Source organism: Triturus cristatus, chromosome 9, assembly GCF_964204655.1.
Source record: "Triturus cristatus chromosome 9, aTriCri1.1, whole genome shotgun sequence".
Taxonomy (NCBI): domain Eukaryota; kingdom Metazoa; phylum Chordata; class Amphibia; order Caudata; family Salamandridae; genus Triturus; species Triturus cristatus.
In genome coordinates, this window is record NC_140592.1 from 50,463,213 (window position 1) to 50,485,577 (window position 22,365).

A 22,365-nucleotide genomic window follows, 5' to 3' on the forward strand; every position below is an offset into this window, starting at 1 on the left:
AGAGTTATGTCCCGTTGGACAACCCTGGGCTATCATACCAGGGGGAGGGTTGCATAGCGTCAACCCTGAACATCGTTCCAACACAGAACGCACCTGAGGTAGCTCAGAACAAGGCGGTCAGATCCTTAAGCTTAGCTGAGGGGTGTTTGTTGGGGGAAAAAGAGCTGAGGTTACCTACCAACGCCTGTAAAATTATAACTTGGAACATAGCTGGCTCATCTGCAAAACGACAGGACAAAGCATGTGTGAGCTTTATTTCTAAGCAACATATAATTGCCCTGCAAGAAACGTGGGACATATCGGCTAATTTCTGGTGGGATGGATTCACCTGCTTCTCTATCCCTGCAGTCCCTAGCCGCATGGGCAGAGCTAAAGGAGGTTTGGCCATTATGTTTTCTCTAGATCTGAAGGGCACCTATAGGCAGATAAATACAGATTCCGTAAACATCCTAATGGTTGAAAGGACGACTAGTAACAATTGCAGGACGATATATATTAATTTTTACAACTCTAGGAACAGCGAACACAGTGGGAGTAATGTCGCTAACCTAGATAATATCTTAAATAAAGTGTCTCAGAATATCTATTTAGTTTATGAGTTTATCCTATTAGGAGATTTTAATATTCATCTATGTAATCTGGGTTGTATGGGAAGAGGTGACAATGTAACTGAGGGGGGCGAGGAGGCCCCTCGGGGCCCCCACTTTGAACACTCTACAGAGGGGCTTGAGTTAGAAGAATTATTAGCAAACCATGACCTTTATGAACCCGATAAGGGCGTTAGGGCGCCAACCTACATTGGCAGTCACCATGGCTCAGTGATAGACTACATCTTTGTTTCACAAGGTATTTTAAACCGGTCTATGGTCTATTGTACAGTCATAATACCCTACAGTGACCACAACCCTGTACTACTTGAAGTGGCCTGGGGTGGCCAGATGGGAGCACCGCCAAAAGCACTTAAACCAGCACACCCCCTGAAACCCTGCGACCAAGACAGACGACTGAAATGGGCCAAAGTGATCCCGGATAATTTCTATGAAATAAATTTTCCAAAAATAAAGGACAAAGTGGCCATCTGTCAAAAATCGGGGGCGCAAGGTAAAGAAATTATAGAGGCTTTTGAGGAAATTTGTGGCCAGGTGGCTAAGGATCTTTTAGTCAAGCCAAAAAAAGGATTTTCTGGAACAAAACGTTGGTTTGATTCTGCTTGTTCAAAAGCGCACAGAGCATTGTTGACAGCGTTAAAAACCTCTCCCAGGGCTGGGGAGGATATTGTTAGAATAAGGAAACGCTACAAGGTTGCCATTAAGAACCGCAAAGAATCCCTTCAACGCGAAGCATGGGAAAATCTCCTCTCAGCTGCAGTACTGAAGGACAGTAAAAGATTCTGGGAGATCATTAGACAACCGTTATTTTCTGAAGACAATAATGCTCTTATGGACTGTGTGATCACCGACGACAAATGGCTAAACCACTTTAAAAATGTATATGAGGGTGGGTCCAAAGGAACTGCAGATGTTTCAGTACCTGCTATAGTGGCAGACCCGTTGGTCTTCAACCCCGAAGAAGTAGAAAAAGCCCTGATGGCCACAACAAGACATAAAGCTCCCGGCCCTGACGGTGTTCCCGCTGATTTTTTCATGTACTCTCCCAAATTGTGGTCGGCGGTATTGTCGAAAGTGTTTAACGCAGCCAACAACCATGTACCCAGTTCTTGGGCCACATCCACCATAGTCCCTATCTATAAAAATAAAGGCCAGCGAGATGATCCCGCCTCCTATAGGCCCATATCTCTTTTGGACTCAACGGTAAAAATATTAGGCAGAGTTCTTCTAGCCAGACTTAATGACAACGTTGAGAGCCGTGGAGGGTTGTCTGAACTACAATATGGATTCAGAGAAAAAAAGGGGACGATCGAACAATGTATAAACTTACATCTATTAATTTCTAAATATACAGTGGCAAAGGAGGGCTCCATGTTCCTTGCATTTATGGACCTCTCCTCTGCCTTTGATCTGGTGAATAGGTCGAAATTGTGGCAGTTATTGTTGGAGATGGGCATTGATGAGTCTTTGGTTGTGTTTATGGCTAAACTGCACCAGGAGCTTTTTGCAGCTGTCCGAGTCACAAATGATGGCAGACGTACCCCCCTGTTTAAATCCCTTAAGGGGGTGCGGCAAGGCTGTATTCTAGCCCCTGTATTATTCACCATCTACATCAACAGGCTGGGCAGTCACCTGCAGGGACAGGCAGCCGACGTTCCGCATGCAGGAGATGTCAAAATTCCAGCGCTCCTGTATGCGGACGATGCAGTGCTGATAGCCCGCACTGGGGTAGGCTTACAGCATCTCCTGGACGCTTTTGGTAGCTTCATGGAGACGCTGGACCTTAAGGTAAATGCCTCTAAATCACACACGATGGTCATGGGGCGTGAATGCAACAAAAAAAGACACAAAACATTTTTTTGCAGGGGAGTCCCTGTCACCAACGTGTCCACATTTCCATATTTGGGGGTAATATTTGACCAGAAAGGAACTTGGGGCCCTCAGATAAGAGCAAAAAGATTGGCGGTAATAAGATCCTCCTCAGCGGTTTTGGGCTTTGCTGGGAAGCTAGGGGCTAGGCCCATGCAAGCCCTTCTGAAAATCTACAAGAGCAAACCAGTGGCCATAGCGGCCTATGGTTCCCAACTGTGGGGTTACGTAAACCTGGATCCAATTCAGAGAGCAGAAAATAGATTCATTAGATCCTTGCTCTCAGTCCCGCAATCCACCCCAACGTATTCCATCCATAAGGAGGTGGGTCTGCCCTATCTGTCTGATACCCTGAGCCTTGCTCCGCTAACCTTGAGGCTGAAATTGTGGACAAATGATGACCTACCTCTGAACCACAAGATTTTGCACGATGTCTTATCCTTGGATAAATACACCAGTATCCCTTGGTTGGCATATGTAGCTAAAACCCTTGCAGATCTGGGTCGCCCAGATCTTTTTTCATCTCCGGAAAATATTAGGAGACAGGACATAGTAACCATCAAAGAGTTATTTAGGGATAGGCAGGAAGCACGGAGGGAGGATCTCGAAGTGTTGAAACCCGCAGTAAGGGCACATAACCTCCTGGTTTGTACACCCTCACTCGCCCCCTACTTGAACTTTGTCACATTCCCATATCACAGGTTTTTATTATCAAAGTTCCGATTTAATTTGATACATTTTTATCTAGGTTCATTTAAGACCTGGCAGAAGCCTGAGCAGGCCCCACCGTGCTGCTGCGACAATTTTTCGGTGCAGGATACTCTGCACTTTGTTATGTTTTGTAGTATATACCATGAGCAGAGAAAGAAATATTTGTTGCCTATTTTGAAAAAAGCTGGTTTTGTCCAAGTAAGACCAGCCCTGCTCTTTCTACAACTACTACCTAACATACATGTTACTTTTTGTATGGCAAACTTTCTGGTAGCCGCAATGCGGGCGAAACCTGTTAGCCATAGCTTACTTTAAAACTTCTCTTGTTGTTAGAGCATGTTTACGTGATAGATTTGTATAGAAATATTTTATCCATGTCTAAAAAAAATTTTTCTGTTTGTTTATTAGGTTTTTTTGTGTGTGGGAAATGTAAATAGATGTATAGTAGGCATTGCATTGCAAAGTAATTTTTTTTCGTTCTTTGTATGACTTGTAATAAGTCGAATAAAGATATTCTGACTGACTGACTGATGTAAAGTCTAGTTGCATTAGTACTATATGGTGACATGTCACTCGTGAGTACCTTTCCAATGGGCCGCAGCCTAGTGGAGCAGACTGGACATGTTTGTAACTATGCTTTCTTCTCAGAATCAGGAATAGTGCAGACCCTCCGCACATACATCGTGGGTCCCACAACAATCCGAGTGAACTGGAACATCATTCCTGAGGCCAGAGGCTACAGGCTGGAGTGGAGGAGGGCCACAGGTAAGTGGAATCAAGCCCTTGTGTCCCTGCTCTTTTAACACACTCTAGATACCTTCTGTGTCAATAGAAGACGCACTGGTTTCTTGGTCAAGGAAGCCTTGAATCTGAAGAGACATCTCTTGATGTGGGGCTTAAGGGGTCTTGAGTGTGGGCTAGACTCTCATGTGGTCTGTACTGCTCAAATGTGACCTTTGGGGGGATAGTGCAGTCCATTGCGCTTTACAAACATTGCATTTATCGACCTATCATGGAAGATGTATGTGTCATTTCAGAGTGGTACTCGTTCAGTAAATTAGATTAAATGATACGCCTCAAACCAACAGACCTGTATAGAATTCTGTGAATAGTTTAGCAACCCAAGACATATAAAATAATATAGTTTGTACTTCAATCAGAGGGGGATCAGAAGTGTTACCTTCATTAATTAGGCCAAAAATACATTTTTTCACAAATAAACTGTCAATAACGCATTCATTTTCTTGACATTCTCACTGCTTCTGATGAGAAGTTCCAGAGTGGAGCTGGGCTCATCTTGTTACTTTGCCCCAGTTTTATTTTTGCAGTAAAATCAATGTGTAAGGCATCTGAACTCCAAAGCTATCCAGGCACCATCACAAAGCCTGGGCCTTGGTAGGACCAGAACAAAAAGTTGACTTTCTCTAAATCGCTCTGGACTCAAGCCATTTCTTAATTCCAGGGGAACATCAATACACCACCTTGCCCCAGCTACCTGCATCTGCCTACCACTCAATATAGGTTTCTTGAAATTATTAGAGACCAACACAGCCTAATCACAGGACCTTAGCCACCTAGACAGTACATGAAGTTTCAAAACTGAAATGCCATTGACGCGGGCCTATTTGACGTGTGCTTTTCTTACTCACGACCAAGACTGGTTATTTATTTATTTATTAGGCGTACAAATCACACCTGAGGGGATCTCTTGGTGCCCTAGCAGCGGAAGACAGTTCGCAGTGCAATATCGAGGCTAGAGATTGAACAGCCAGGTTTTCTGAAGTTTTTTTAAAGAGAGGAAAATCAGGCAGGACTTTCACCTACTGCGCAATTAGAATCCAGAGTAATTTACAATGTTTGCCCGATATAGTCCCAATGTTGAGCACCAGGAACAGCCCTTATAGTGGCATTTTGGATTTATTTGAAGCCTTCTCATGAACTTCTGGGGTACTCAGTTGAAAAGGGGGCATTAATAGTCCTGTCTAGCTCCAAGATGGCTCTGTTGCTTTCTGATAAGTGTTGCCATAAACATGAATATGGTAGGCAATAGTATTGGCATTGTCTTCCGTTATGAGTTGACTATCTAAAACCACCTTTAGAAACTCCACTCTTTTTCTTGATTTTACTTCAGAAGTCCCTACAATCATGGTGTTATCGGTGATCGTTTATCCCCTACGGCCCTCAAACCCACTGGTAACAGTTCAGTTTTACTAGAGTTGAAAGCTAAGCAGGATAAAGTGTTTGTCATTACAAAGCTCTGCTCTTTGAACAGGAGGACGGTGCATTATTTTAGCCTCAACTTCCTCTTTTGGAGGTGGGACATCTTGGTATTCTCTAAGGTTATGAGTCAGAACAGGTATGGAGCATATCAACCTTCCGTTGCAATTCATTCTCGTAGAGGAGGGGGCTTATTTAGTGCAGTATGCACTGACCTCTCATCCCACAGGATATCTGTAAGTTCCTCCTCTTAAACAGAAACTCCAAGCAGAAAGAACTTGGTGGTCTCCAGTTCTGAAATGGGAGGCTCTTTCATAGGAAGTACTTGCTTCACAAAGGTCAATAAAAAAGTTATGTCGGGACTAAAAGACATCCCATAGTCTAGCCGTTGACTTAAAAACTATTTCCAGTCACAAGGTCTTCTCTTTTTGCGTGTAATTGTAATACTCTTAAGGCATTGGTGTTGTGCCAAGATGCACACTGGTCTCATTTCCACTCAAAAGATTTCTCCTTGTTTCCTCTGTGACCCTTCAGCTTTCACGGTCCTTTCTTTATTTTTGCCCATCATTGATTGGATAGCAATAGGATGGAAACCAAAAGTTGAAGATGAGTAGAGCTGATAAGGTAAGGCAGGAAGAGAAATTCTTGTCCTTAGACAGCACACGGAATAAAGCGTAAAAAACAGGAAAGTAAATGGTGTGATTAAACAAAGAGAATGATCGCAGAGATGTTAAAAATCAGGTCCAAACTAACATTGTGTAGAGACTAAGCAAAGGATGTTATATGAATCAGGATGGTGTGGGAACTCTGTTTCATTATTATCATTTCTCCTTCGCAGGGTCAAAGACACCCCAAACTGTGCAGATGTCCACTGATACCGACACATACGAAATCACTGGCCTTAGACCGGGTACAGAGTATCGGATCACTCTCTACACATTGTATGATGGGCGCGAGGTAGCAACCCCCGCAACAACCTCCCCCACTGGTAAGTTGTACCACATTGAAGGCCAATAACATTAGGGATGGAAGAACTGGATTTGGGCTGCTGAGGGATGCAGCCAGCGGCCAACAGGGCGATGGACCTTTGCAGATATCTGGAGTCATTCTGGGCACTTTATGAACTATAGTAGATCGGAAAATGTGTCAATCGCCCAGTATGATTTTGATATTTTCAAATAATCTGGCACTGCAGACTGTGAATGACCACTAATTGTCCCAACTATGAAGACAAGACAGAGCTGAAGGGACTCTGAGATGTAGGCCTTCCTTATATTTGTTTAGATGTAAACTGGCTATACCGAAGGTAGAAGGTTTCACTATAGGCTGTGCCACAAAATGGCTGGCAGAAGTGGGGAAGATAACAGATAGACTGAGCCAAGCTAGTGGTTCCTCTCCATGGGACATTAAAGGTGTCGGGTGAGTTGAACTGAATGAAACCTTTTATCCATATTGGTCTTTCATATTCATTGTTGTGTGAAGAAATACCTCATTACCCAGTTTGTCAGACTGCTGACCCTTCTGATAAACAACACACATTACCAAGACCAGGTTGCCTTTTCTGAGTGTTATCTAGGGCTCTGGGAAGCAGAAGGCGTAAGAGGACAGTACCACTGAGTGTGATTTGGAACCTGGTGTACAGGTGACATCGGATGACGACTGATGCACGAGATCCAGTAACAGCAGAGAAGTGGTAGTGGAAGGACACCTGCCTAAGTAACCAAGTGTTTAGTTAGGCTGGATATGGGCTAAATCTAGTAAATATTATTGAGTCAAGCACTGGCCACAGAGGTCAACGATAAAGTCACACAGGGTGGCTATTTACCATTGGTTCCTAGTGTCAGTCTTTCTACCCACAAAAAGTCGCAAAAAGTGGTAAGAAGCAACTCTTAAAACAGTCACTTGTTCTGTAGGACTGCTACTTTTTGCCTCACAACCGGATAACATTACTCAGTCAAAGTCAATGCACCATAGAAGTCTAACCATGGCTGCTCAGAGCTCTCAGTATTCCTCATCACCTAGGCTGCCTGGCTGTGGGTTGCGAGGCTTCACCTCTAAGAGCGTCCTTTTTTGGGATATTAATAAGGTAAAATCCAGAATCAAAGAAAATTACTGAGGAGCAAAAATATCTGCCTCATTATTTCTTATTTAATATTCCTTTTATTGTTCCTTAGTTACTCCAGCAAAGTGGTGTGCACCCTGAATATCAAACCCACTATATCAGTGGAAGAGAACATCAAGGAAAAAATATCAAGAAAAAATATAGACAGTTGAGATTTTCTATACCCAACTCTACATATATGTACTTAAGTGGCATATTTATATATATATATATATATATATATATATATATATATATATATTACCTACTGGCGGTCGCCAGTAGGTAGTTATAGTTAGGACCACGTTTCCATAGGAAATCCGCAACATTCTATTTGGAATAACTTTTGCGCCGGCTGACGAATCCTCGCGAATTTTTCAAAATAGGTGGGGCGCTACGCTCCGCTCCTACCCTGAAAGTCTCGGGGGGATTCGTCAAGCGGGGGCTGAGATAAAAGGGGGGTCCCAAAACGCGTTTTTCCTATGCATTTTTCCATAGGACCTTTAGACACAGCTACAGCCCGAACGGCTGAACAGAATTACTTGAAATTTGGCAGAGAGGTAGTCCTCAGGTCAAGGAAGTGCCTTTTGTAGGTTTGGTGTAAATCTGTTCAGTAGATTCTGAGAAAATAGCCTTTAAATCAATATATATATCTGAGCCAGCTTACGGTGCGCTTACGGTACGCTTACCGTACGCGTACGGTGGCGTGCGCGAGCGCGATTTTGATTGGCTCTTAGATCTTATATATATATATATATATATATATATATATATATATATATATATATATATATATACATGGATAGATAGATAGATAGATAGATAGATAGATAGATAGATAGATAGATAGATAGATAGATAGATAGATAGATATGGTGCATACATGTGGAGTTAGTAATAGTAAATATACACTTCCCTAGGTCCACTTACCTTCGGTGTTTTGTCCTTCGATATTCTGTCCTCGATATTCTTGTATCTCAATATGATGTCAATATTCAGTTGTACAAGCAGTAAAGCTTCTAGAGACCAATTACAGTTTTCGTCCACTCGATCCACCTGAAACAAACTGTGGCTGATCAGCAGCAATTACCTTTTGGGACCTCACCCACCCTGTGTGATGGAAGAGGCCTCTGTCTAGAACACCAAGGGACTTGCTGAACTTTAAGTGCCATGAACACACAATTTGTCCTCCTCACTAAGTCCCTTCTCCCTTGTTCCTGTTCTACTGTATGTTCATTCAATAATTGGTCCTTCACTGGCATCGCAACTCTCTGTGGGACCCAGATGAGAGGCAGGTCTGAAAGCCACTGGGGCATATTTACAAGGCCTTTGCACCACAGAAGTGTCACTTTTGTTTATGCTCCGTGGCGCCGAATGCTGAGCCATATTTACAATGCCAAGCAAAATCATTCTGCATGGCTTTTCATGGCCTTGTAAATATGGCCCTTTCAAGCATTACTCTGTATGAAAGGGGCGTTCCATGGGTGTTGCTGTGAGTGTTCCAACACAACACCCATAGATTCTAACGCATTCCCAAATCTACAAGGTTTTGTAAACCTGGGAATGCATCAGATTGTAACGCCTCCCCAGTGAATGCGTTAAAGTGGCACAATGAGGGGAAATACCTGTATTTCTCCTCGAGGAAAGCACAGGGATGTGCCGTACTGTTGTAAATACAAATTATCCCTGCACTTTCCTTATGGTGCTGCTCGGCGCAGTAAGATGGCATGGTGCACCACGCTGCCTCATTTTCTAGTAAATATGCCCCCCTGTGCTGTACAAACACAGACCCAAGACCTACTCACCTTCAGAAGACTCTTCAAGCCCTGGCTCTTCGAGCAGTAGCGGCCCCCCCCCCCCCCAGCGCCTTGAGACCATCACGGGTAAGCAGTGCGCTTTATAAGTACTTTGATTGATTGATTGACACACATTAACCCTTGCTTGTCCTTGCAGTGGGCTCTATTTCCAATCTGAGGGTCACTGAAACTTTCGGCAAGACAATTCGCCTCGCCTGGACAGGAGTGGTTGGAGCCAACCAGTACAAGATAGTGATCCGAAGCGCAGATGGTAAGTATCTCTTTAAAAAGACTTATAGATAATCCTAAATTGTGTAATATTTTTCTGAAAAGTAGCAACATTTCCAAAAACTTGGAGGCATATCAGCAAGGGCCGGCGATAATTATCGCTAAGCGCACTTAGCGCTAGGATAATTATCGCCGGCTATCACTGCTTACTATCGTGGAGATAGCGTGCTATCAGCAATGCTTATCTCCAAAGCGATAGGAATGCAAGAGTTAGCTGGAAAATAATGTGATTATCGCTGAAAATCCAGCGATAATCACACTACGACCAGCGATACCTTGCTGATAGGGCAGGGTGGTCGTAGCCATGTAATCCACCTCCCATTGGATTACATGGCGTAAGGAAAGGAAAGTAGCGATAACTGTGGTTAGCGCTACTTTTCTTATCGCTATGCTTGTTAGCGATTCCCTTGATAATTGGAGAAATGTCGGTTAGCGGCATTTCTCCAGTTATTTCGGGAAGGAACGCCCACTTTGCATCTCATTAGAGATGCAAAGCTGGGCGTTCAGTAAACAGGCGCTAAGGCATGGATTCACGTGTTAGCGTGTTCATGCTGATAGGGCGATAAAATTATCACCGCTTTTCGTCCGAAAACGGACGCTAAAGCGGCGATAATTTTATCTCCTCGCCTTGCTGATATGCCCCTTAATTGCTTGCTGAGATGGAAACTATTTGTTCGGGAAATCCTGGCAGCATTAGTAATGGGAAACTTATCTCCCAAGTCCTGTTTATTGATTAAATTCTTGAAAAGCTGCTGGTGAAATTCAGCACAGCCAAAGCAAAGTTCAGGTTATAAAGGGATAAAGGTCAGGGAGCACTGTAGCAATGTTCAGAAAATTCTCTCGTAAAGGTCACTTAAGCAGTGGTAACGTTCACCAAACCCCACAGTGAGGTTCACTCAAACCAGTGATAATGTTCAGACAACCCAATATTATAATACTGGAATTCCAGTAAAGCTTCGGAACCCCTGAAGTAAAATATAGGTTACCAAGTTGAAGAATCTTTTAAAAACTGTGATTCTAGAACCTCAGGAAAGCCAGTAGTATAGTTATCACAATTATTAACTATTAATAATAATAATAATAACTTGTTTATAAATAGCACTTATGCTATATACTCATCTCTTAGGCATGGAAGCTGAAAACTTCCATGCAGGTTCAAACTCAGGCTCCACATATCATCACATCTGATAGCAGAATTTTTTCATGACACTGAATCATCGTCCCAGCTAAAATTTGTGTAAACCAGTATTACCATATTCCAGATTGTGAGATAAATCACAGAGGTAAAGTTGGTTGGTTTGGCACAACAAAATAGACAAGTCTCGGTCCATGCACCATTAAAAAAGCCTCCAGCATCCAATAACAGAACAGTTTACAGAGATACAATGATCCTCATACTTTCAATGCATTATGTGGCGGGGACTGGAGGGTGCAGATATCAGGGGACACCTCAGTCCAGGAGCTACTTGTCAAACTAGATTATCTCAGCCAGTAGTAAAGCACATGTTCTTTAGGAGCTAAATGTGTTTACGTCAGCCCCCAGTACACCATAAGAGGAATCCTTTCTATTACAAGGGCATGCTGAAACATTCACTATCTTCTATGTGACCAAGATTTGACATTCAGAACGTGTTACTGACAAAGAAGTGAATCCCCTGGACCACCTCTGTCAGTTACCTTCTAGTTGAGTACACAACTCAGTAACAGTTGAGAACTTCACAAGTGTGCTGCAGATCCCAAAATACTCCTGCCTCTTCACAGTCTGCTTGACAGCACTACCTACAGAAGAGTTCTGTGAGGTCCTGGACTGATTGATCATGTTCAGTCATTCACACACTCAGCCTGGAATCTGGTTCACCTGACTTGAAAAGCACCACAGTGACCTTCCTCTTGAATGAACCCACCATGGAGTCCACTACTCTGAGTACATAGATTCCTGACTTGATGGTGGTGAACCAGTGGCAGACGTTCATAGAGTGGGAGTGACCTTTGGGGCATCTGTGGTGCAATCTCCCCCGACATGGGATTTAGATGGCACTAATATGCTACCCTGGAGGTCTCTCCTCTGAGGTCATTCTGTACCTGTCGATGGCATGCAGCCCTGTGGCCCATGCTCTCCGTCTGGAACTCTGTGCTCTAGTTGTCTTTGTCTCTGAAGCAGTTCTGAGATAGAGCAGGTCTTGAAGGACAGGTTGAACCAGCAGAGCCTGGGGTCCTTCAGGCCATCCCTCTTCTCTATGCCTTGCAGTGTTTCAGAGGGTTTCCCTCTATCCTGCCACTTTTTCTTACTTTTCTTTTAAAGCCCCTAGGTTCCCATCTTACACTCACAATGTATATATTCTTCTTCATGTCAGTGCCTTCTATAAAAGATTTGTCACTGCATCATGGAGGCTGTAGATAGGGGGAAATTGGCTGAATGACAACACCGCTAAACCGACATCATGTTACTCACGCCTCATCATGTGGTATCTAATGCGACAGCCGGCCCACCTCCTCCCACCTATTTAGACACTTCATACAATATTCAACAAGGGCAAACAACCTAGCCTTGGACTCCAGCACATGGGGTCCTCTTTGGAGTTATTCTAACTTCATTCTGTACTGCCTTTCACCCTCATTCCTCTTCCCCCCAAATCCTCCCCCTCCTGGCATGCATTGGGTCCTTTAATTACTCAAACCTCATTGTGGCAACACTTTGCAGGAGATACTTTACCAGTGCAACAATTCACCCACGGAAATTTCAACTGATGTTTGGCCCAATAAATAGTGACTCCGGTTCTAGTGTTTGGTGGTCATTGAAACCCTTAACTTTCAATGGCCGTCACCCTTTTGCCCCTCGCTGTCTAACCAGGATGCTAGCTTTGCATTTCGTAGGTAGATGGGGCTCCTGTAAAAATGTTTGGTAATTTTGGTCACATGGCTTACTCAGTTACATTTTGTTCATCAAGGTTAGGGATTTGCTGAATGATTCAATGGTGAGATGAGGTGTATCTTAGCGTTGTCAACAGTCTTCTCTAATGGCATTTTAGCATTGCTTGTTGTGGATTGTAAGACAGTGATGGATTGTCTGTTGGTTTTCATTCTTTCACTGGTGAATTTCGTAGGGAACCAGATGGAAAGTGAGTCGAATTCCACTTTTCTTTTTGCTTGCTGTCAGAGTGAGTTTATATGCATTTGTATAATATCATCCATATGCATATGTGCTTCTTCTTAAATAAATAAGCAATCAGACATATAGATTTATTTGTGCTTATTTATGAAGTAATATTGCCATCTGGTCAAGCCTCTTGGGCATTTCCAGGTTATGCCTCAATTTTCCTTCATGGTTAATGTGTTTTAGGTCAGAGGGCAATGATGATCCACTACAAACCATAGCTACATTAGTTAATTTGATTTTACTTAGTTTTTGTTTATATAGGGCCCAATTAACAAAAGAAATCTGAGACAAAATCCTAACTCTACGACTTTCGGTATACACAAAAGGCATTTAGGAGTAGTCAAGTTAGGATTCCTAACTTTACTACTCCTAAACTGAGACAAAATCCTAACTTTACAACTTTCGGTATCCACAAACGACATTTAGTAGTAGTACTATTAGGATTCCTAACTTTATGCTCTGAGTGATATCAACCTGATTATCTTGATCTCCAAGGCCACGCCTTGGGCAGATAGCCTTGTGGAGATAGTTCTGGACTTGCAAGGGTAAAAAATTTAAAGTCCCCACTTTTCCAACTTTTCGGAGTAGCTGCTCTTAGTCACTTCTAACACTCCAGGATCTTAAGCACAGTACTAAGGGGCGGATTATGACATTTGGTGCGCCACCGCTATTCACCCGCTGCCTCAAAGCCATGGGAGGGGATGCATGGGGAGGGGTAGTTATAAAAAATCACTTATCTGAAGCTGCTGGCCACCTCGCGCCTCGGTGTTCTGCTGCTTCCTGGTCCCAGCAGACACTGGAGCAGCATCAGAGAATCCCTGTGCAATCCCAACACTGCTCTCATGCTATTTGTAATAGCATGAGAGCAGCATGGGGATTGGTCAGAGCGGGTTGGTTTAATGATCGTTCAGGCACAGGGAGTCTGTGCTGTTTCTCCAACCCATCTGTGGAATACAGCTGGGTGGGAGAAACCTATCTGCACATGTCTGTGTGGCCAGCCTAAGACGGCCGGCCAAACAGACATGCACACTTAAAAGTGCACACACCACTTGTTCCTCCTCCTTCCCATGGCCCGTCCCCGCCCCTCCCTACACATGTTGTCTCAGCAAGCTGCTGAAAAATATAACGATTATAAAATGTCCTTATATATGGCTCTGAGCCATGTTTTAGATGCCAGCCAAGTGGATGGCACAATAAGTTCTGCTGTCCACATTGACGTTTAACTTCAATGCTGTTAGTGTATTTTCTGCACCACACACTAGGGCTTTACAGATTAAATGTGTCATTTGAGGATTAGCCAATTTTACTGTGGTTTAGGTTTTAGGGGTCAGAGTGCATACACTAGGGACAGGACGGCAGTATCCCAGCCCACATAGTTCAGAAACCAGCAGCATCAGTCCAAAACGAAATGAGGTTTACCATGTAAAAAAGTTATCTTCTAACATTTCTGGTAAATCAAAGGTTTGTGAAAGCACAAATGATGACAAAAAGAATGATTATAATTTGTTATTTTAAGAAAAACAGCTGCAAATTGGCAGAAAAAATATGGTGTCTCCTCATGCATACGGCGCCCCACTGTAATACTTCTGATAAAGTCGGATTCTTATCTGTCCTACCATCACCAAGAATCCTCTCAGGTCGCCAGGATCTTTTTATCTGCTAAATGGTGTAGAGGGGAGGAAATCCAATTTTTAGCACATAACCAAATTAATCGAATTTGAACTCTAAAGGACCACTGACTCCAAATCTCAAATTTTAGGGATTTATTACAAAGCCAAAAATAATTGCACGTACAAGCACCTCAGCACGAGGTTAAGGAAATAAATGGGCACTAATACATAAGGAGAATAGTCAGCTCCAGAAGCATTAGACAGGCAATAGTCGCTCCAATCTCTATATTAGAAGTCATTAACCTAAAAGAAAATCAGTTAGTCTATCCCTACTCTATCTCTAAGGTGACATAAGTGAAGACTTCCTTAGAAGTGCACTCACTTTGCTCAGAGCTCGTTCTAAGATGCTCCTTCCAGCTTCCCATCTAAACCTCAACTGCTCAACCCATGGGGCACTGTCCCTAATTCAAAATCTCAAAACGTAGAGCACGCCCTCCGTCACACCTCTCCAAACAGGTCTTCTTCCAGTACTTTTCCACTGAAACTTGTATCCCATCCACTGACGGTTTGCTTGGCCTTGGGTCCCAGGCACCTTCTCCGCCGAAAGTTTCATCCCTACATTCCAGTATACTCCCATGTTGGCTTCTCATGCCATCCTAACTCCTGAAACAAAGGGTTAGTTTTACTAACGAGCTAGGTGTCCTTGCACCTGCAACAGAAACATGGGAACGAAAACTTTCCACTTCTCTGAGACTTTCTAACATCTCTAAAACCCAAAGCCTTACCAAGGGAAACCATTTTCGGCCTACAATGTTTAGCTAACATAAGAAACAAACAGGCCTTTCTCTTAAACATATATGCGGTTAGGCCTTTGCACATTTTAACACACATTTCTAAAATCACTCTATAAGGATTGATGTCATTACACTTCATATAAGAGTAATCAAAACTACACGTGCAGACTTTAATATGGTGCACGTTTAAACCTAAGGCATCACATTATACGGGAACCAGTCATTATGCGTTTCTAAAATACATTTTCGATTAACCACTACATTGAGCTTCATAAATGGCATGATTACATTTCTATTTGCACTATTATATGCTGATTTTAGTATTACATTTCTAAGTCACACGTTAATACAATCCCGCTAAATAAATGGGTGCGGACTAACAGTGATTATGATGCACCCCTACACATTTCAGAATAACATGGCGCTCTGTCAATTCCATCAGCTCTTGGGAAACGATTCAAAAAAATGAGCCATAAAGTTGTGTCCTATGTTGGTACCACTATGTTTGCTCTCAGCAAGAAAAATGCCCCCACATTACAAAAGTGGGCACTTGTATCTACCATTATAGTTTCTGTTCTGGTAGGCTGCATCATTGCTATTTTTTGTGATGATGGATATTCCCCGAAATCACAATCACAGAGGTAAAATACGGTAGAACAATTCACTAGTAAATTTACTAAGTAGCTATCTGACATTACTTTTTATATAGAAATATGGTGTATAAAACCATCTCCACAATATTTACAAAACATGCCATTGGAAGTGCACCTCCTTCAAAATTGATTCAACAAATATATATTAGCTGTATGTGTTTTAAAACTTAAATGATTCTTTTCAGTTCTTAAAATGAAGGTAGCATTATTATTATAAATCTGGTCTTCACGTTGCAACATTTCATCCATTTCTATTCTTCCCTGTGTCTGGTCGGATCACTCTATGATCTCTTTCTCCATCCATCTGGGCTCTGCCGAGAAAGCTCCTCCTTCTAAAACCATCTTGGCACGCAGCTGGAACCAGATTGATCTTAATTCTCTCTCATCTTCTCTGGCCCTATCCGCTCCTGACCTCACTAACTTGCCCTTGGAAGATCAGGCCGAAGCCATTACTGTTTGGCTCTCCTCCTCTTGTGATCAGGCCGCCCCCCTCAAGAGGGTTAAGCGTGTTCGACCTTATGATGCCCACAAATGGTTTACTTGTGAACTAAAAACTCTTAAACTGGGTCTCAGGCGCTCTGAACGTCAGTGGAGACGGAACTACTGTCCCACTCTCCGGCTCAAATACAAAACCCTCTTGAACGAGTACAAAAGTGCTATTTTAGCGGCCAAGACCAAATACTTCACTGAGAGAGTTACCTTCTCTGCCAACAAATCGCGTGAAATTTTTTCTTTAGTTCATAGTCTTGCCACTTCTGACCGCACTTGCACATCTTTGGTTCCTTCCCAATCTTTATGTTCCTCACTCAATGATTACTTTATTGATAAGATCCTTACTATTAAGGCCAACATCCCTCCCGTGCCCCAACCTGAACTCTCTGCCTTTTCTTCTTCACCCTCTTCTTTTAATTACTTTCAACCCATTTCCTCTCTGCTTTTTTTGGATCTGCTTGCCAAAGTTAAGTCCGGTTCTCCTGCGGACTGTGCTCCTGCTCGCATCCTTAGAACTCTCTTTTCTAGCTGCCCTGCTCCCCCTCTTGCTCTTCTTAATGCTTCTCTTACTTTGGCTACTGTCCCCTCCTCATTCAAATCTGCTATCGTTCTTCCTATTCTTAAAAAACCTAGTCTTGACCCCTCTTTGTTATCTAATTTCAGGCCCATTTCTCTGCTTCCCTATCTTGGGAAGATCCTTGAAAGCTACGTCACCACTTGCTTATCCACCTATCTCGAGGAGAATCGTCTTTTGGCCTCCCACCAGGCGGGTTTCCGCCCTGGCCACTCTACAGAGGGCGTGGTGCTGGCAGTCATGGATGAACTTAAGGGGAAAGCTGATAGCAGTCTCCCCTAGGCCCTGGTTCTCCTCGACCTGTCCGCTGCGTTTGACACGGTCGATCATGCCATTCTTCTCGACCGCGTCAGCGCAGTGGGCATTCAGGGCGCTGCCCTTTCTTGGATCGCGTCCTTCCTTTTAGGCAGGACGCAAGCGGTTCATCTTTCCGGATTTTCCGCTCCCCCCGTTCAGTCACCTGTGGGGTGCCGCAGGGCTCTTCTCTTTCCCCTCTTCTTTTTAATCTTTATATACGCCCTCTTGTCTCTTCTCTTCTCGAGCTGGGGGTTTCTGTGTATAACTACGCTGATGACCTCCAGCTTGTTTTCGATCTTTCATCCCCTTCTCTTTCCCTTCCCAAATTTTGCTCTACTCTAGTTTTTATTTCGCAGTGGATGAGCTCCAATCATTTGAAGCTCAATCCGGATAAAACGGAGCTTGTCCTCACCGGTGGTCCTTCCAACCCCTGGTCCCCTGTTCATTGGCCTCTTTCTTTTGGTCCTCCCCCGGTACCCGTCTCTTTTGTCCGGACTTTGGGCATCAAGATCAGCCAAGACCTGTCTATGCACTCACAAATTAGTTCTGTTGTTTCTTCATGTTTCCTTTCCCTTCGTATCATTCGCAAGATCTCTCGGTTTTTTTCGGTTGATGCTCTCAAAACTATAGTCATCGCTTTAATCATCTCCCGCCTTGACTATGGGAATGGCCTGTATGCTGGCATCCCGGCCTATGAAACCCGCCGTCTTCAGGCCATCCAAAATCAGGCGGCCCGACTTATTCTTCACTTACCCAAATGCTCTCACATCACTCCTGCCCTTAGGTCTCTCCACTGGCTCCCAGTACATTTCAGATCTTCTTTCAAACTCGCCTGCCTGGCCTTCCTGGCCCACCATCGTTCTGCCCCCCTGTTCATTAACTCCCTTATCACCTCTCATGCCCCTGCTCGCACTCTTCGTTCCTCATCACTGTCTTTGCTTCACATTCCCCGCTTTTGTAAAACTCGTACCGGGGGCACTCGCTTCTCGGTTCTGGCCCCTCGGCTTTGGAATAGCCTCCCTCTTGCTATCCGCTCCATCCCCATCTACCGTCACTTCCGCAAGGCCCTCAAAACTTTTCTTTTTTCCCAGGCTTTTCCCGGCTAGTCCTTTTGGGTTTTTTCTGTGAGCATGTTTGAGCCCCCAGCGCCAGGAAGCCGCTCTGGCCGCAGTGCGCTTTATTAAATTCCTCTTTTCGTTTCATTTCATTTCACTGTATTTGTAACTGCACTAATCATGTTAACTGGTACAAAGAATATGGCTAATGCAGTTATTATGCCAAGAAAATGGCCATCATAATTACAGGGTGTGTTGCTAAGTGTAGAACCGTTTGTTGTAATAACCCTTTAGTCCCTTAGATTGATAGAAAAAAGGTTGCCTAACTCATCACTGCCAAATGCTTGGGAGGGGAAGGGGATCAGAAATATGAAGGATGGTGAACTTTTTTGGGCGTTCCCATTGCGGAGCCCATTTTAAGGGGCACTGCTATGGGACTGCCAAAAAAAGGCAACCCGACACGAAGAAACTCGTGATTTGGCGGGCGGTGGGCACATTTGTTTTGTTTTGGGTTTAGTGGTGCGGGAGCGGTCCGCTCCCATACCATCAACCCATAATCTGGCCCTAAGTGTTTAAAACTAAAAGAACTTCAAACTAAAAGTTTGAATCTAATTACTTAGATTAATTGTCATAGAACAGATATTGCAAAAGTATAGCTTATTTCATAAAAAACACCAGCAAGATCAAACTGTTTAAGAGTCTGAAATTGAATCTTAATATTAAAAGGATTAATACAATCCTTAAATTGTTAAAATAACATAATGGTAATAATATACGGGAATTCATTTTCAGAAGGTGCACTGCCTTTGGCATGATTTCTACTAACATCAGTGTGGCATTTTTCAGTTAAGGTTTCATAAACCATACTTACAAATGAACAACAATGTGACAGAAATGTCAAATGGATGAATGCACTTTAATTAAATTATATCCCATCCTATCTGTTGTTCACAGATCTACGGCTTGGTCTTACTTTGACTGTTTCTTGCAGGTACCTACGAGAGGACAAGACTGATCCCAGGAACACAAAACACAATTGAAATTGATGACCTGAGTGAGGACATAAAATACACCCTGCGTATCTCTGCTCTGGCTGGACGGAGTGAAGGCATTGCCGTCCCAATTACAGTGCGCATAGGTAGGTATTGCATGGTCACTATCAAATTGTAATAAAAACCTTCTAAATGTCAGCTACTGAATTTCACTGAGGAAGGAGAAACTGGACCTCTTAGATTAAGGGCATTTTGTTTTTCATAATGACTGTATGGATGAGCTATTGGTTTGGATTCAGTCGGTCTGCTATCTAGTGAGTCAGTTAGTGAGTCAGGTAATCATCCTCCAGTGAATGAGTTAGCTAATCATCCATTCATTGAGTGAATTAGCTAAAATGTGATTGAGTCAGTGAAAAGCTACATCGGGTAGTCATTTGCAGAGTTAGACGCTCTAGCATTCAGCGTGTTAATGACTGAGGGCCCGATTCACAGAACTAACTTAAGACAAATTCCTAAACGTACTACTTTTGGTATTCACAGAAGTTAGGATTTTGTCTTAAGTTTGTCTTAAGACAGACTTAAGACAAATTTAAGACACACTTAAGACAGATTTAAGATAGACTTAAGACAGACTTAAGTTAGGATTTTGTCTTAAGTCTGTCTTAAGTCTGTCTTAAGTTTGTCTTAAGTTTATCTTAAGTCTGTCTTAAGTCTGTCTTAAGTTTGTATTAAGACAAACTTAAGACAAAATCCTAACTTCTGTGAATACCAAAAGTAGTACGTTTAGGATTTTGTCTTAAGTTAGTTCTGTGAATCGGCCCCTGACTGAGCTGTTCAGCCAGTGAGGGAGAAATTCAGGAATTCATTGAGTCCATCAGTCGGTCTCTCAGTCATTCAAAGTCTTTTATTGAATAAGCTATCACTTGAATCAGTCAGTCAGCCACTTACAGCATAGAGCTCCTTAGGTGAAACCCTGGAAGATAGTACAAGTTAGAGCCTCCATGTACACATTGTGTTTTCTAGGGAGTGATGGGAACTTCTGTCTTGGTCGTTAACTCCACTATTTGGTATTCTGTGCATTTATGGATTTCAGTATTTTGTGGTTTTCTCATGTTTCAAGTATTAGCTTATTTTATCTTATGTTTTGTTTTTATTTCTTAATTTTTGCACAATAGCTTTTAAGCAAAAATGAGAAGTAAGCCAATTAATCAGTCAATCATTCAGTAAAGAATGAGTGGGTCAGTCGTTCTGTTAGCCGGTTATCATTAGTAGGAAAGTGATTCTACAAATCAAAATGTCAGACTGACTATCAGTAAGTAGTTTTGCTTCAGTGAGTGAATGTGAAAGTCATCAACAAAGTGAGCCAGTAAGTCAGTCAGTCAGTCAATACTTAGGGACTAGGTGAGCAATAGCACCGGTGATTCTTTCGATTAGGTAAAGCATCACTTAAAGAGTAGTGAATGGATGTGCTTGAATGTTACTATAAGAAATTGGGTTATTAGTTGAGGGGGTAAGTACCCGCCTCTGGTTATAATCATAGTTCTTGTCAGGATGAACCACTGAAGTCAACAACTGAACCTGAGCTCAATCCCCTTGTAGCCAGAGCACAGAGCAGACAAGCTTAACTTAGAGACAATGTTTAAAGTATTTATGCAGTACTAAAACAGTAATAAAAATCCCCAAAATAATAATAAAAATAGAGTGAAATTTAATAAACAAAATAACACCAAAATGGCAAAAATCCAATAAAGGGATTAAAAAAATGTTTTTAGTAAGAAATAGCGCCAAAAAGCACAAACTGGCAATGATAATAATAATAATACAATTTACAAAGTGCACGGCTAACTTAATGCAAGGTGTCCCAGCTCCGGTATCTGATCTCTGCCCCCTGCCTATGGCTTTGACATTCTCGAGCACCCTGATTTAAACTGACAATCTATAGTCACAGTACAACAAGACCTAGGCACAATTTGACACTGACCATAATCGAGTGCGGGTCTGATACCACAACCAGGTTCATCCTGGGGAAACAGTTTACCTTCTGACTTCCTTTTCAATCCCAGTCCCCCACAGGAGTACACTCCTAAAGCTCCCCAGGACCTCTGGGGAGGTCCTTAGAGACGCAGAGGGTGGCAAGCAGAAGCTAGCAGCAGGGTCTAGTTCAGGTCTAGTTCGTACTGGTCAGCTGTGTAGTTGTAGGAAAGGCCTATTCTATGTTGTTGTGTCCCTGTAGCTTCAAAAGAAGGTCACCCCTACGACCCTTGGAGTGCACTTCTTTGTCCTGGTTACAAGAGTGAGAGCAGGTCAAGTGTTCTAGGCTCTCAGTTCCAGACAGTAGGTTCAGTCCTCTCCTGATCTTCGATAGATCCATGGGTGTTCTGAAGTGGGTACATGTAGGAGATTGCCGTGCACACCATTATTAGTACTCTTACTCATTTTAACACATCTTTCCAATTTAAATCTGTATGCGTGCTCACTGGATGACGTGATCTGCTCTCTTATCACGTAAGTAATAAACAGCGTTCAAGTATGGAGCGAACTTGCACTCCAGATCCAGGGGCACAGCTGAATGTCACCTGATGGATGACTTATGTCTTTCTTTTCCGTTCACATTAATCCAAAAATAATCCATGTAATCCAAAACTTTCAATTTAGTTTCATTTTATTTGTTCTTTCCACACGTGATTGGCATTTACGCATTTTCAAAGCTTCTCAGTAGCTTTGAAAATGCGTAAATGCCAATCACGTGTGGAAAGAACAAATAAAATGAAACTAAGTTGAAAGTTTTGGATTACATGGATTATTTTTGGATTAATGTGAACGGAAAAGAAAGACATAAGTCATCCATCAGGTGACATTCAGCTGTGCCCCTGGATCTGGAGTGCAAGTTCGCTCCATACTTGAACGCTGTTCTGAAGTGGGTGCCTGAAAGTGCCACATGTATGCCTGGCACAAGCTAGTAGGTGGAAATGACCCCTAGGCATGCCCTAACCAATGGGTTAGAGGTTCCTGGGGCTAAACCTACCAACTTGGGGAATTTTCAAGATGGCAAAAGCCTTAGTTCACACTGAACTTGTCACTGAGGATTGGGGGGTTGTGGGGAGAGTACTATGGCAATCCTAATATCCTCCCATATCTAACAATTAAGTCC

General features: G+C 42.9%; 1 protein-coding gene across 1 annotated transcript in view; it reads left to right on the forward strand.

The window, feature by feature from the left end:
• COL7A1 (collagen type VII alpha 1 chain) overlaps positions 1-22,365 on the forward strand; it is a 291,474-nt gene that overhangs the window by 230,295 nt on the left and 38,814 nt on the right. Inside the window, exons 13-16 of the mRNA XM_085624371.1 lie at positions 3,837-3,953; positions 6,244-6,393; positions 9,460-9,573; positions 19,214-19,360. Of these exons, the coding sequence (XP_085480497.1) occupies positions 3,837-3,953; positions 6,244-6,393; positions 9,460-9,573; positions 19,214-19,360 (528 nt within the window). The remainder of the gene's footprint in view (positions 1-3,836; positions 3,954-6,243; positions 6,394-9,459; positions 9,574-19,213; positions 19,361-22,365) is intronic.